Source organism: Drosophila navojoa, chromosome X (genome assembly GCF_054131105.1).
Source record: "Drosophila navojoa isolate 15081-1374.11 chromosome X, UAZ_NAV_1.0, whole genome shotgun sequence".
NCBI lineage: Eukaryota > Metazoa > Arthropoda > Insecta > Diptera > Drosophilidae > Drosophila > Drosophila navojoa.
In genome coordinates, this window is record NC_142895.1 from 4,277,501 (window position 1) to 4,293,435 (window position 15,935).

Genomic DNA, 15,935 nt, shown 5'->3' on the forward strand with positions numbered 1-15,935 from the left:
ATTCTTCTAGGCTACCTGAGAGATATGATTATTAAGAGAGAAAAACTGTTTAGCCTTCCTTTCAGCTACGCTTTCTATAGGGTATTTGGCAGTCAGTCAGCCTGTGTAGATGCTGCCAGCATCTCTGGCTGTTATTTTTAAGTTGCGCTCTTTGTGGTATTATTTCAAGTGCTTGCCAAAATAGCAAAAATATATATATGTATGTATGTATGTGCATGTGAAGCATACGCCGTGTTGGCCGTGACTTTCAGGATTTTAGCTCTTGGGGCTTTGGCCTGCTGCAATGCATTAAACAAATTGAAGGGTGAATAAGTGTGCAGTACTCTCTTTGTCCCTATGTCCCTCTCTCTCTCTCTCTCTGTCTTTCTCTGTATATATTTTTGTTAGTGTGTAAACTCAATCATGTGGAACGAGTTTTGATTAAAAACATAACAAAGTTACTCAAGAAACTTTGCAATGGGCTCACTCAAGCTCAAGCATGTGTGTCATCAGCCACGCTCACTGTCTCTCTCTCTCTCTCTCTCTCTCTCTCTCTCTCTCTCTGCATCGATCGGTTTTGCTGAGCAGAAATTTAATTACATGCTGCATATGCCCCAATGGCGAAGCAACGCTGAAATGCACGCTCATTAATTAGACAATAAAGTGATTTATTGAAGCGCGTTCGCAGCAGTCGCACCATATGCAGATGAGCAGGACTCTGGCAGCAGGCCACAGGCAAGCACAGAGACACAGCACACAGCACACAGGAGCACAGCACGCAGCAGCCGCAGCACACACACACACACACACACACACACGTGTCGACAGGTCATCAGCAGAGTCACATAGATTGCAAACAAAACGCTTTGTGTCACAGCGAAACTGTCTGGCTCGCTTCCTCTATCTCCCTTTCACTCTCTCTCTCTCTCTCTCTCTCTCTCTCTCTCTCTCTCTCTCTCTCTCTCTCTCTGTCTCCACTGCCCACTCTCTCTCAGCATGGGTCGCTCTTTACGCCTGAAAGGAGTTGACATTTTAATTTTATTGCAGCTTCTAGCGTAAGCAAACAAGCTACTGGCTTTGACAGTGTTGGCTAACGTCAAGCAACACACACACACACACACACACAGCTATATGCATATATATGCATGCTTCAGCTTTTGTTAAGCATTTACATTTAGATTAACATGCTATTAGCATAACATGCATAACATTTCCAAGTTGTATGCTTAGTTTTCTTATGAAACAGTGTTGGTAAGGCGCAAAATATTATAGGGTAAGCGCATTACAGCCACGTGAGAACAATATGTAATAAAACAAAAATTGTGGTATATCTTAGAAAGTTTTTATTTTAAAGCCAATCATGCAATTAGACTGCTCTATTTTTCTATAAGTAACCAAAGTCTAAGATCTAATCCAGAACGTCTTAGTATTAGATTCGGGCTTACCTTATTGTTGACTTCAGTATAAGTCTGACAAGCATAAGTCTCACAAGCCTAAGTCTCTTCATGATCAAATGAAACATCTTATTAAAAATTCCATCAGTTGCTCGATTATTTATAGATTCAGTAGTTCAACAGCTATGGAAGCGGATATAGTATGACTTTTAGTTGATTATTTATATAGATATACAGGGCTGTCCATATTCGACTGAGCCAAGTTTTTTTTTGTTAAGCAATCTGGCATCTCTGTCAAAAGATATAAGGCTAACAGATGGGTTAGTCGAATATATGCAACCCTGTATAAATACCTCCAGCCATATGAAAATTTTGATTATAGCTAATAGCTAACGCTCTGTTATCTGGCTCTCAAATCTAATCTTTCCTATGTACGGATCCATACCTTATAGGCCCTATTGTAAATATCACCATTCCATTCCACGTTATGAACAACTGCAACCAGATGAAGCTCTCAGACCTCTTTACTTCATTTATATCAGACCTGAGGGAGTACAGAACCAGAGAAGTTTACTCTGAGAAGCCCTCAAGCATATGTAACCATATACTTATTTCACTACCTTATATATATATATACTCTTCCATCACACAGTTCCTCCGTCACCCAGTTAAAGTTTTGCACAGATTTTAATTTTAAGAAGAAAATCTCACACCAAGCTTAATTAAAAAGAAAACACAATTCTATTAAATATACGCATACTCATGCGAAAATACAACACATACTGCATAAGCCTTTGACTTGCGAGGCATAAGAGCCATCCAGGCACACACGCATTTGTCAAAGAGGCAATTTACGTAGCCCATCTCATATTTGTCTCTATTACAGCGCTGGCTATGACAACGGCGGCGTACATTGAGACAGCGATGACGGCCTCGTTGACGCAGCCACAGCCACGGCCGCAGCCGCAGGACAATCTACGCATATTCCTGCGCCATTTGTATGTCGAGTGCGTTTATCGCTATCAGAATGATACAACGAAGGGCGATGCCACAGGTAATTCCCAGTTGCTGTAGCACCTCAGCTCAGCTCAGCTCACACTCACACTCACATTCCATTCCATTGTGCCCCCAATGCGATCACAACAAAAGCATTTGCTAAAAATTAGAAAGAAAGCATTAGATGTGTGTAAAGCTTGAAGGAGAGGCAGTCGAGTGGGCCTTGACAAGGACTTTTAGTTTGACTTAAGGCAGAGTCACACTGCGCCGAATATCAACTAAAGTTCAAATGATATATTATATACTAGATTCACTACTTAAAGCATAAAGTCTCTTATTTAAGTACAGTCAAATTCGATGACACAAGAAGTAGGCATAAACTTCGATAGACCTTTACTTAGGTACAAACTCTTATTGTTTAAAAATTCAGCTATAGTACAAGTCGGCTTCAATGTACCTACTTTATGGTACATTCACATTTCCCTACAGTTTGACTCTCAGTAAAAATTTTACTTTGCTATACACATACACTATTGGCTCAGTTTTTCTCATATACAGTCGTACCTATATACTTAGATATTTGTGGATTCATTCAATCACATATAGATAATAGAGGAGAAGAACTCTTGGGTACACTCTCACTCTCACAGTCTTACAGTTAGGTACAAGCTCACTTAGGTAGAATCGAAGACTTCTTACATTCATACTCTCTACTTCATTCCGACTTCAACCTACGATCCGACTTAAGCAGACATTCTTAGGGGTAGTGTTAGGGGACTCTCAGATATATTTGCTCAAACCCAATTCATTTCACAATTTCAAGCAAAACATAAACACTCATACATACATGCACATACACATACACATGCATATAAATATGTACCATACATACATGTCTGTCTATGATAGACTCCGGCGATGAGGAGCTGATGCTGGCAACGTTCACAACGATGCCGCGATACTTGGAGCAGGCGGTGCTCAACGAGGGCACCATTGATATGCAGGATGTGGACGAGGAAGCGGCCAGCGAGAACGAGCTCTATGCGACGATTCGTTCGATGACAATGGAAACAAAGCAACATTCACGTAATGCAACCAATGGTGAAACGGAGACTCTCTATTGTCCCGTGAATTTTGATGGCTATCTCTGCTGGCCGCGCACGCCAGCTGGCACCGTATTGAGTCAATACTGTCCGGACTTTGTCGAGGGTTTCAGCAGCAAGTTTCTGGCACACAAAACGTGAGTTCAATGCGTTAGTAACCTTGCCAGCAAATCAAACCTAAGAGTAGACACACATTATGTATATATACATACATATATACATATATATACTCTTGAGCGTTACTCTCATAAAGTTCACAATTTGAATCATAATACATTCCAAATGCAACAACGGCTGTCCATTAGCTCATACTTGTTGTTTGCATATGAATATATTGCAAATTTCATGGATTGCCAAGCTGAACTTATTCGGAATTCAATTTATAAACGATGGCTGTAAAATCAATACAGAGTTTTCGATCCTTTTTCTCAATCACAAATAAAAATTGCGAACTTTCTGGGAATTTTCGAAGAAATATATATTTAATCACAGACATTCGCTACAGCTTTAATATGAAAACGATTGTATGAGATTCGTGTTGACTCTAAGGAACCGATTCAAATGAACTAGTTCACAATGGAAATATTGATAGGGCATATATCCAAGTGTCCCAATCAGAAACTTTGGAAATGACATACCAACTGTAGTAATATCAGAAGATAGAAGAAGAACTAGTTCAAATGAGCGAGTTCATAATGTTAGTCAAATTTCAGCAATTCAATTGAGCAAGCTCAGAATCTACATAGCTTCTATGAGCGCATACATGGGAAGAGTTGAAATTATGATTTATGATAGTCCACGTTTTACTATACTTATACCTCCATTTCGATTCAAAGGAACGTATGTAGTTCTTTTGCTTGAGCAATAGAAAAGTTGTGAACATAATAATAAAAGCTATATATCTTAACCATATATGACCCACTGAATGTGCGTTTAGCTGTTTGGAGAACGGCACCTGGTATCGGCATCCGGTAAGCAATCAGACCTGGTCAAACTATACCAACTGTGTGGACTACGATGATTTCCAGGTAAGTTGCTTGGAAAACTGCATATTCGCTTAGTTTTGACAATCTTCGACCTTGCAGTTCCGACAATTTGTGAATGAGCTGTACGTGAAGGGCTACGCACTATCGCTGTTGGCTCTGATAATATCGATTGTTATATTTCTCGGCTTCAAGTACGTACGAGCTGGGCAATTAGCCAGGCTAGCGTACGATGCTGATGCTGATGCTCTATCCTACAGATCCTTGCGCTGCACCCGGATCAGGATACACGTGCATCTCTTTGGCTCACTCGCCTGCACCTGCATCGCCTGGATACTCTGGTATCGGTTGGTCGTCGAGCAAACCGATCAAATAGCCGAAAATCCCGTAAGCTCCATAAACTAGTCGCATGTGATGAACGAATGAATTGAAATCTCGTTTGCCCTTTGCAGCCCTGGTGCATCGCTCTGCATCTGGTGGTGCACTACTTCATGCTGGTCAACTACTTCTGGATGTTCTGCGAGGGTTTGCACCTGCACTTGGTGCTCGTTGTGGTATGTGCGCCTGGCCCGGAAAGATGAACGCTTCCTCGCCATCCCAACGTCTATTCAAATGCAAATTGCTTTAATTGCTGCACGACTTTGCATAGTTTCCAAGAATTCTTGATGAGATTTTCAGCTGCCTTAATTTATGTGAAAGCATTTTAGCATGTTCTTCCTCTACTTCTTCTTTTTCTTTTTCTTCTTCTTGTTCGACGCCATCGTTGTCGCTGCAACTGTTGCCACATCTTCATCAAATTGAAATTTCTAAATGTCATAGGGCCATGGGGCTGTATGTATGTACCTTGCTAGTGTAGGGTATTATGGTGCGGTTGTGGAAGGAGTACAGCTATCGAACCAAGAATTTTTCATTTATTTTTAAAGGTTCTCATTTGTTAACATAGAAAATAAACAGTTTTTAAATTATAGGGTATACAGCAAATGATGTACATTTTAGGCCAAGCATATATGATTGCATATACATTATAGAATTTATTTTTATTTATTATTTAGTATATTATGTGTGGTATGTATAGTAGGTATTGTCTTTATTCAAGTCTATACATAATACAGAGTATAGCTCACAGGATATATATTAAAGAGTACATGTTGGAGTCTATACATTGTAATGTATAGGCGGTAAGGACTTACGGTATTGGCTATGCATTACATAATATTCATCAGGGTTATACATAAGAGGTAAAAGTTAGGCATTCTAAGGTATATTATGAAAGGTAACATTAAAGTGTGTAAATCATAGAGTACACTGATAATCTATATAATATATAAAGTGAGGAACATTGAATTTATAACTTATCTAGGCATGAGCTGAAGATACTCTACAACAGGAGCATTCAGGCCTCTCCCTGTTACAGCTCATATTAATTCGCTTCGTCTTCCAGGTCTTTGTTAAGGACACGATTGTCATGCGCTGGTTCAAGCTGCTTAGCTGGCTCTCTCCGTTGGTCTTCGTGCTACCCTATGGCGTTGCCAGACATTTAAGTGTCAACGATAATGAACAGTGAGTAACGAGTGGGACGTGGTGCTGTCGGTAGTGGTCGACGAGACGGTGTTGCAAAGACTTATCTTTAAATATACGTAATGTAGAGCACTCGATATTATTGGGTGCATCTTTAGATAACCTTAAAATGATCAAATATCAAATATGATTTGCCATTTCCTATATAAATGTACTGACTGTATAAACTCTCATCACAGTTGCTGGATTAATGACAGTCTCTACCTGTGGATCTTCTCGGTGCCCATCACCCTCTCGCTGCTGGCCAGTTTCAGTGAGTATTCCGCCGTGATCGTATATGGGCTTAGCTTAGAGCTAATCATATCTTGCAGTCTTTTTGATCAATGTGCTGCGCGTGATTGTGCGCAAGCTGCATCCACAATCGGCACAGCCAGCACCACTGGCCATACGCAAGGCGGTGCGAGCGACTATTATTTTGGTGCCGCTCTTCGGGCTGCAGCACTTTCTGCTGCCCTATAGGCCGGAAGCTGGCACCCAGCTGGATCGTTTCTATCAGCTGCTGTCGGTAGTGCTGGTCAGCCTGCAGGGCTTTGTGGTCTCGTTTCTATTCTGCTTCGCCAATCATGATGTTACCTTCGCCATACGCACAATGTTGAACAAGTGGATGCCCAGCCTGATTGCACCGCCACCGGCTGGGAGTAATACTGGACAATTGGCTACCACCACGCCCAGTCGTGAACTGGGCGTCTAATCAAAGACAGCACTACACCATGCAAACCCTCGAAATGGCCCAATTGCGTTTCTAAAGAAAGTCCAGCTAGATCCAGAACCAAAGTGGATTGATGCGTACAGAACTACCTTATAGAGCTGAAATTACAGCAGATCTATGCATACCTAGCTACCTTATATGAAGAGTATTACCACCTTATAGAGCTGGTACTACTCTGGTATTCTTGTAGCCATATCAACATAGAAACGTCAAAAATTGTCTGTTTGTATTCCCGTTGTCTATCACATGTCTATTGTCTATTATCGATATATTATAATCATAGTTATAGAATTTTTTTTTTTTTTTTTTTAGAAAACCTCATTGAGATCTGAGAAAGAAATAGCATACGTACTCCATGTACCTAAGGAAAAAAACAGAATGTGCAAACTATATATATTTATATGAAGAAACAGAATTGTCGTACATAAATATATTCATATAAAATAACTATTTATATATATCGCTGTACATGTAATCGAATATTACATAGTATCAAGCATATTCAAATATCAGCAAAGTAATCCTATTGAAAAAAAAGAAAATCGAAGCGATATTTGGAATATGCAGATATATATCTATATACATTTATAAATGCATCAATATATTTATATATGTAGAGATATATATGCAGAGATATACATATATCTATGCATATATATATAATAATACTCACCTATGTAACCAATCAAGCAACAAATTTTAAACAGTATTTAGTGGAAATAAATGATGTTAATGGCAAATCTAAAGAGTTTTTCTTTTGCATAAGAGAACATTGTAGCTAAGAGCGACTTCAAGTATATGATGTATACATAGAGAGAGAGAGAGAGAGAGAGAGAAAGAGTAAAAGCTAGGTAGAGAATGAGACGTAACTCAGAAGCAAGAGAGAAATAAGTTCACAGACAAAGGAAAATAACAGAAATGAATGCATATAAAGAGGCAAGTCGAGATATAGAGAGAGAGAGAAAGATGTAAGATATATGAAATAAAATAAATGTAGAGATACATATGTAGAGAAAAGGATAAAAAATCACACACATCTTTGGCATTAAAACTCATTATCAAAGCTAACAAATATGGAAAAGAAACAAAAACTAAAGAGATTGAGAGAAATAGAGAAGCAGACGGATTAGGTCTAATAAGGATTGGAAGTAAAAGATGCAATGGGAGAGAGATGGACAGAAACAACGAAAGAGAGAGATAAAAAACAACAAACACAAAAAAAATTGAAGATACAATGAATGAAAGAGATAGAAAGCATTAGCTTAAATAAGCTAGATGCTAATAGAGGAAGAGTGAGAGAAAGATTTATATTGAGGAAGAAAGAGAGATATAGAGATAGCTTGATTGGCATCAAGAAAGCATTAGGGAGGGAGAGGGAGATATGTTAAGGAAGAAAGAGAGATATAGAGATAACTTGAGTGAAATCAAGGAAACGCAAATGAAATGGATGCATAAGGTGTAAGTTGGGAGAAATTAGATTGAGACTGAAGCAGACAAACAAAAACAAAAGTAAAAGAGACAGATAGTTTAGGGTATTCTCTATGAAATCGCTCCAAGTTGAGTAAAACTAGAATTTCAAAATCTCTTTTTCATTTAAATTCACGTTGTTTTTATTTTTGTGTTTGTTTGTTTTTGTTTTTATGTTTGGGTTTTCTCTTAGGTTCGATTTCGTTAAAAATTTGGATTTTTGGTTTTTTTTTTTTTTAGATTTTTTTTTTTGATTTTTCTTTTATTTATGAAAGAGCAAAAGAGTGTAGAACAAAACTAATACATGGCAATACAATAAAATACAAATACAATAATAATTATAATTATATAATTATAATTATAATTACAATTAAATATAATATTATACATACATCCATATCAATTATAAGTATGTACGATTTATAGATTAAATTCTGTTAATAAGTTGGTTTCTTGTTGTTTTGTTATATATCATAATCATATATGCATCTAAATGTGTATGTGTATGTAGTTTATATGCTAATTCGATATATCGATAACCTCTTTGCTTATCGACATATCCAATTTCATCTAAATTTGCAACACTTTCATCCACTGCTTCCCCATACACCAAAAGGAAAAACAAAAATGAGAAGAGAGCTAAGATATTACTCCCACACACTCTCCAAGACATCTATATATATATATATATATATATAGGGTATATATATATATATATATAGAGCTCAGACTGGGCTGATATTCGATTCGGTTTGCTTGGTTTTGAAAAGCAGGGAAACAAATTATGGAATCATATGTGTGAGAGGTTTATGAATATAAATGTAACTAGAATATAAATATAAATTTATATAGATATTTGGTAAGTTTTTTTTTTTGGTTTTTCTTTTTGGTTGTTTTTTTTTTACTTTTGGATTAAGATGTGTTTAAACTAAGTGTGTTAATACAATCCAATAAATATTTAAGTACAAGTCTGAGTGCGTACAAAGTAATACATATACATATCTTCATAGACAATCAATAAATAGCATACATAATCAAATAGATAGGAGTTTGTGTGTGTGTGTGTGTCTGTATCTGTATCTGTGTCTCATATAATATATTTTCTTAATATAAATATATTTATTTAATATATTTGTTATTCTGTTTTTTTCTTGGAGCTTTTCTTTGGTTTTTGTTTTTGTGTTCTTTTGGGCGCGTTCCGTTGACAAAGCGGCTACGTATATATGATTTATCTTCTCATGTTCTTTTTTTTTTCTATCGGATATTCTCTGTACTAAAGTTTTCATCTTCAAAAAAAAAAAAAAAATAATCGAATGCTGTTGTTCTTTAAACGATTCTAAGTACATATATAGTTGTAATCACTGCTTAAATTTAGAGTCGATCATTTTCGTGTGCGCCTGTCTATGCGATTCTCATGACATGACATGGGCATAGCATTCGCCTTTTAACCTAGACCGTGTTAAGACCCTATGCCTTGGCATCGGCTTTTGGCTTTTGTTAGTATTTTGCCTAAGTGCTTATCAACTAAATTCAGTTATCGTACATAACTATCGATAAGCGGCTATCGTCGATCGACTGTTAGCGTTATCATTATCATTATCATATTGCACAACGGTATTCGATCTATCATAGTTGAGTTTTCCTTTAAGTTTGCTTTGTATGCGTGTGTGTGTGTGTGTGTGTGTGTATGTGTGTGCGCTTGAGTGTTTCAAAATATTCAAATGTTGGAAGTTCTTTAGTTGCTTTCCCGAACTTTTGAGTAAACATTTATATATATGTATATCTGTTGAAATTAGTTTTAAATGCATTTCATGCTTAGTTTATGATTTTCATTGTTCTCGTCAACCTCGCTCTTTTTTCTCTCAGTGTAGATTTGTGCTTTACGTGTGCGCGTGTGTGTGTGTGTGTGTGTGTCTCTGTATTCCCTTCCATCCAATCATCGTTCGCTGCTTGGCCTCATCTTCTTCCTCTTTAAAATGTACTACTATCCATTAGCTATATATTTAGGTAATTGTATAGCGTACACTTATGTGTGTACACTGTCATTCCTGTGACCGAGTTGCTTGGCTTTCAATTTGTACAGCTGCGCACATACCCAGCCAAAGACGTAATACGTTGAAAGTCTAAAGGTATAAATTCTCTAGCTATGTGAGAAATTGTTGAAAAATCAATTCAGAAATTGAAAACCCTCCTCCTTTTCATTACTAAGCAAGTTTTCTGTTTCCTAATAAGAAATCTCACGTATACACAAATTTCTACATTCAACTAAAGCTGGGGCTAAGTTCGCAGTGCTATCAGTGGATTTACTTCTTGATTGTGTCCAGAGCCAACTCGAGTCACATTTTAATATTGCTTTCTTGAATAAAATGGCGCAGAGCCGATCTGGCCACTGGCTAATGAGTTGGATATTATTATGTATATACATACATGTATGTGTATATATGTATGTATGTGTATATATGTATTAACTATTTGGTATTAAATGTGATTAAATCCATTAAGTTCTATGCACATCGAGTGGAATAGGTTAATGTATTATTTAATGTACTTTCTTGTCGGCTTCTTGACACACACACACATACATACATTTAAGTGAGTAGCTGTTATCGATTACCGATTCTCGTTTATCGAATACCTCTTTCTTTCGAATTATCTCTTTAGGTTTGTCCAATTGCATGTGGTATTTTTTAAATGTATTTCACATTTCATTTCATTTCATTTCATTACTTGTTTTTCGCTTTCTTCAACTTTTGTATATATATAAAGAGACCGAGATACATACATATATATATGTATATATATATACTCATTATTCAATATAATTATAAATTTTACTATAAAAATTTTACATCCTTCATACATATATATGGTTTTATGTATATATATATATGTATGTATATATATATATTTAAAATTTGGTGTTTTCAACTTTTGTTCGCCGCGCTTAAGTTCTTCGTTTAACTAACTTAAGTATTCCTTTCTTCTTCGTCTTCAGATTTATCAGTGTGCCCGCTCGCCATGTAGATGTGGCCGTACTTTAAGCACAATATCGAAGAAAAAACACGAGTCTCTTTCATTAAAAAATGTATTATTATAATATTCCTTTAAATCGATTGCTGTTCAAGGGGCGGGACATCTATTTAAGTAGGCTCACATATACACATAGCTATGTATATATATATGTATGTGTGCACCTATCTTGTAGGTTAGTGCTTTAGGTTCTTCATCTTTTCTTCATTCTTCATTTCATGCATTCAACTTTGATCTACTTTCATTTCATTGTATTCAATATAGAAAAAAAAAATTATGCGAGTGCTGTTGTTGTTGTTGTTTTTGTATCTTTTAGTTGTATCTATTTGGCGCTTCAGTTACCCACTTGTAGCAGCCCAAAGAGTCATCGAAAATGTCCAAAAGATAATGGCAAAACAATTGGATTTGAACAATGATTAAAACTGAAATCGAATTGGGAATGGCGGAAAAGCAATATGGCGAATGCGCTGCAACGTTGCCAATTTTCAGCTAACAATCGCCCGAAACTTGAGCTGCAACAAATGTGTTGTTCCATTGCGAAATGAGCTAACCAGCCCTCGGCTAATGGCTGCATTGCCTGTAATACTTTGCCCTGCAGCGTTGCCAAATTTCAGCAGCAACAAGTGCTGAAGTCTTCGGCCAAACAGGCTTAGGCAACGTTGCCAATCTTCAGTTGACAGTTTTCAATGCGACGTTGTCGAATTTCGCTTCAGTTAAAGCAAGTGTAACTTAATTATCGTTGGCAAATCTCATCACCTAGGCTCTGATTAAACGGACAAGCTCAGCATTTATATGGACCTTAACAGCGTTGCCAAACTTCAGTATTAGACTGTAGTCTGTTATACTGATACATGTGTGTATGTGTGTGTGTGTCTGTGTGTAGTACAAAAAAAGAAAACAAATTTGGTATTTTTTGTTTTGTTTAGCTTTTGTTTTTTTTTTCGCTCTCTCTCTCTATTCGCATAGTTTCTGAGTAGTTCACACAAATTCTTGCATTTGTTTTTATTTTGTGTAGTTCCTTCTAGCTTTTCTTTCTCTTCGTTTAGTTTGGTTGATGTTTTCTTTTTTTTGCGTTTGTTTTTGTGTTTTATTCATAAGATATAATTATATAAAAATGGAATAATAAGTAGGCATAATAATATAATGTAATATAATATATAATAATGTTTTCTTTCATTTCATTTTGCACATACAATATTGAATATACTTTGGTAATTTGTATTTTTTTGGTTTTTCTTTCTTTGTTTTTTTATCATTTTAAGTTAGACGACGACGAAAAAATCAGATTAAAACGATTACATATATATAATAATAATGGTTATAAGTTATATGTATGAATGATGAATGAGTTATGAAAATATGTATGATGTATGTATGATGTATGATGTAAGTTTGATGTAGTTTATGATTGATACTGCGAATCGGGTTGATAGGCTGATTTATATATGTTTGTTGTTTCAAATCAATGCAAAATCGAATTGAAACAAATTTTGTTTGGAATAGAAGCATATGTTATAAATATTAGAATTAATTAATTAATTAATTGTTTAATTAAGTTTAATTAAGTTAATTGAGTTAATTAAGTTGTTGCATAACGAACACAATATACAAATACAATATATATATATATATAGCAATTAAAAGCAGCACATATTTGGTATATACCATATACGACTAGTATATTTTGTTTTTCTTATGCTTTTGTTTTTGTATTCTGAATAAGTTCTTTTACAAATTAGTATATTTCGTTTTTAATTAAATTATTTTTGCATTAATTATTTTTTGTTTATTTCTATATTTTATTTATTTTTTTCTTTCTTTTTTTTTTGGTATTTTAATAAACATTAAATAATTTAGTTACGTAATTTTAATATTCAATTTAGTTTAAGATATAATAATAAAAAAAAAATTGAATTCAATTAAGTTTAGTATTTTTTTAGTATTTACTTTTATATATATCATATTATTCAATTCAATTTAATTTAATAATAATAAAAAGAAAACTTAATCAGAAAAAAGTTAAATTAAGTTTAGTAATTTATCGTCGGTATTTTTTTTTTTTTTGTTATGTATTTCACTTAGACTTTTTTGTCTAGTCGGTTTGTTTGTCGTGTTTGCCTCTTTTAAGCTTTGTGTGTTTTTTTGCCTTTTTGGTATTTTTCATGTTGGTATTTTTAGTATTTCTCATATCAAATGACAAAATTGATTTATGTAGTGCGAAAGAAAACAAAAGAAATTTCTAAATTTTCGCTAAGATTTCATTAGGTATCTTCATTAATCAATCAATCAATCAATCATAATAATTTCGTTTAGCATACAAAATATATTTATATAATATAGTCAATGTGTGTGTGTATGTGTGTGTGTGTGTGTGTGTGTGTGTGTGTGTGTGTGTGTGTTTGTGTATTTCAATTATGACTACAACTCGCCATAGTTACATAACTCCCAAACATTTTACAATACTATTTATGATGCTCGTATATCCATCAAGATTCATCATAGAGGGAATGAGAGTAGTTCAAATCATAGTTAATCGATAAACAAAAGTTACATTCAGTTTGTTGATCTCGCTTAGATGGTTGACCTTAAGTGGTTTTGGTTTTGTTAGTCTTAAAGCTAACCTGTAGCACCCGGTTGCCCAGTGTATAGCCGTTTAGCGATTGTATGGCCACCACAGCCTCATCGTAGTTGGTCATGGTAACGAAGCCGAATCCCTTGCACTTGCTAGTCTGTAGGTCGCGTATGACCTTCACCGACTGCACGGCACCGAACGGTCCAAACAGCTGCCACAGGACATTCTCCTCGGTTTCGGGTGCCAGATTATAGACGAATATACACCAACCAGATCCGGTCATTGCATTGCCCGGCAATATGGAATTGGCCAATAGATCCCCAGCCAGCGGCGAGTATCTGTCCATAGATATCAAGAGCGCACGCGAAAGAGACAGACAGAGAGAGAGAGAGAGAGGGAGAGAAAGAGAATATCTTAATTAGTTAGACTCGTGCATTTAGTGGGCCTTTTGAGGTATTCGAGACAAGTAATGGGTACTTGATTGTTCAGTTTATTGTTTATGGTACACATAGTATATGTCGTAACGAATGGTGTCGGCCCCTCCTCGAGCATAACACTTAGGAAAACTATATTCAACACTATGCTGGGTATATTTTATAGATTTCCAATTTTTGTTGATTTTTTTTATTAATACTCTTGCCGCGGATTGCATCTATAATAAGTAGGTACTGGAATGACTTTCTGCATCAAAGGTTTTATACAGACTGATTGATTGACTAGATGACAAATTGATTGAAAGTTAGACTAGCTGAATGATTGATTGACCAGCTGACTGATTACTTGAGTAACAGACTGACTGATTGATTGACTAATACACTCTAACAAAACTAGGCTTTGTCTTCTTTCTAAAATGATCAATGAGTAAGAGAATCATAGACTAACTGGATGATTGATTGATCAGCTGATAGAATGATTGTCTAACTGTCTGGATTGGTTGATTGAGGGAAAAACTGTTGGTAACAAAAGCAACCTCTCTCTCTCTCTCTCTCTCTCTCTCTCTCTCTCTCTCTTGTTGGACAGTGCAACCTAAGCCTAACTATCTGGCCAGAACTTTATAAAATTGAAAATATTGAGGCAAGTTCTATGCAATCAATCTATTAACTTCAATCTCTTAGTCTTCAATCTGATCGGCAAGAGTATTGAAAAGTCGGCTATCCGAACATTTTTGGATCGTTCAACTTTATGTTATGGTAATAATTTCATGTTTTCATGCTTTCATAGTGGTATTATTATTAGATATACTAGCCACCATTACACTGTGCTGCCAAGTTAATCATTTTTATAGCATATTCGCTCGCAATGCTCTAGCCCAATTGATTTTTCAGCATAAAGCACAACAATGTAATTGTCGCGAATTGAATTCAACATAAAAATACACATATAAATAAATATATATGTATAATATATATATGTGAAATAATAGCAGACTTTTGTTTAAGGGGTTGGAGTAAACGAATATGTTACAGAGTTTTCAAATCATATGGGTATACTTATATATATATTAACATATTGCTTAAGGAATCAAAGGGAAATTAAAAAAAAAAAAAAAAAAGCTGGACGCATGCGCTCGAACAGAAACTCGAATCGAACTTTCAAAGAACAGAAAAAGCTTCCATTTAAATGCAAATCTGGTTGAAAGAAGATAGAACAGAAATATAGATAAATATTTATATCTAAAGTTGTAGTTGTTTTTTTTGGAAATTAAATTGTATTTTTGGGGTATTTTGTTGAACATTTACACACAAACATTAAAGCTAAACATTTAGTATAGGAATTGTTTGAGTTGTTTTTTGTTTTGGTATTTTTTTTTTTAGTTTTTAATAATTTTTGCTTGTGTGGTAAATCAAATAAGTAAAAACAAGGCAGTCGGGTGCATCCGACTGCACAATGCTCGTTCGAAATGCATGCCATAATCTTTAAATGAATCCCATTTGCTGTTAATTCAAGCTCGAAATCCTTGGAAGATATTTAGTATGCTGATATTTTATATTGTCTATGAGAACTTTGACTATTAACTGATGCTGTTCGTGTTAACAGTGACTGTTAAGCTTTCCTTTTGAGCTGTTCTCGCCATTTGTTTCGATTGGTTAAGAATTTAATATCATCTCGAGTGTTAAAACGTGA

General features: G+C 35.3%; 2 protein-coding genes across 7 annotated transcripts in view; one reads left to right on the forward strand and one right to left on the reverse strand.

Moving 5' to 3' along the window:
• The window catches only part of hec (calcitonin receptor hector), a 26,167-nt gene extending 19,118 nt beyond the window's left edge, over positions 1 to 7,049 (forward strand). For both annotated transcript variants that reach the window (XM_089263536.1, XM_030389076.2), the window contains 9 exons: positions 2,260 to 2,427; positions 3,279 to 3,609; positions 4,410 to 4,500; positions 4,558 to 4,649; positions 4,716 to 4,842; positions 4,908 to 5,009; positions 5,897 to 6,015; positions 6,213 to 6,286; positions 6,345 to 7,049. In XM_089263536.1, coding sequence (XP_089119662.1) covers positions 2,260 to 2,427; positions 3,279 to 3,609; positions 4,410 to 4,500; positions 4,558 to 4,649; positions 4,716 to 4,842; positions 4,908 to 5,009; positions 5,897 to 6,015; positions 6,213 to 6,286; positions 6,345 to 6,724 — 1,484 coding nt within the window. In that variant the 3' untranslated portion in view covers positions 6,725 to 7,049. The remainder of the gene's footprint in view (positions 1 to 2,259; positions 2,428 to 3,278; positions 3,610 to 4,409; positions 4,501 to 4,557; positions 4,650 to 4,715; positions 4,843 to 4,907; positions 5,010 to 5,896; positions 6,016 to 6,212; positions 6,287 to 6,344) is intronic.
• A 5,141-nt stretch (positions 7,050 to 12,190) lies between these two features.
• fne (ELAV like RNA binding protein found in neurons) overlaps positions 12,191 to 15,935 on the reverse strand; it is a 158,150-nt gene continuing 154,405 nt past the window's right edge. For all 5 annotated transcript variants that reach the window (XM_089263537.1, XM_089263539.1, XM_089263541.1 and 2 more), the window contains one exon: positions 12,191 to 14,149. In XM_089263537.1, the coding sequence (XP_089119663.1) occupies positions 13,825 to 14,149 (325 nt within the window). In that variant the 3' untranslated portion in view covers positions 12,191 to 13,824. The remainder of the gene's footprint in view (positions 14,150 to 15,935) is intronic.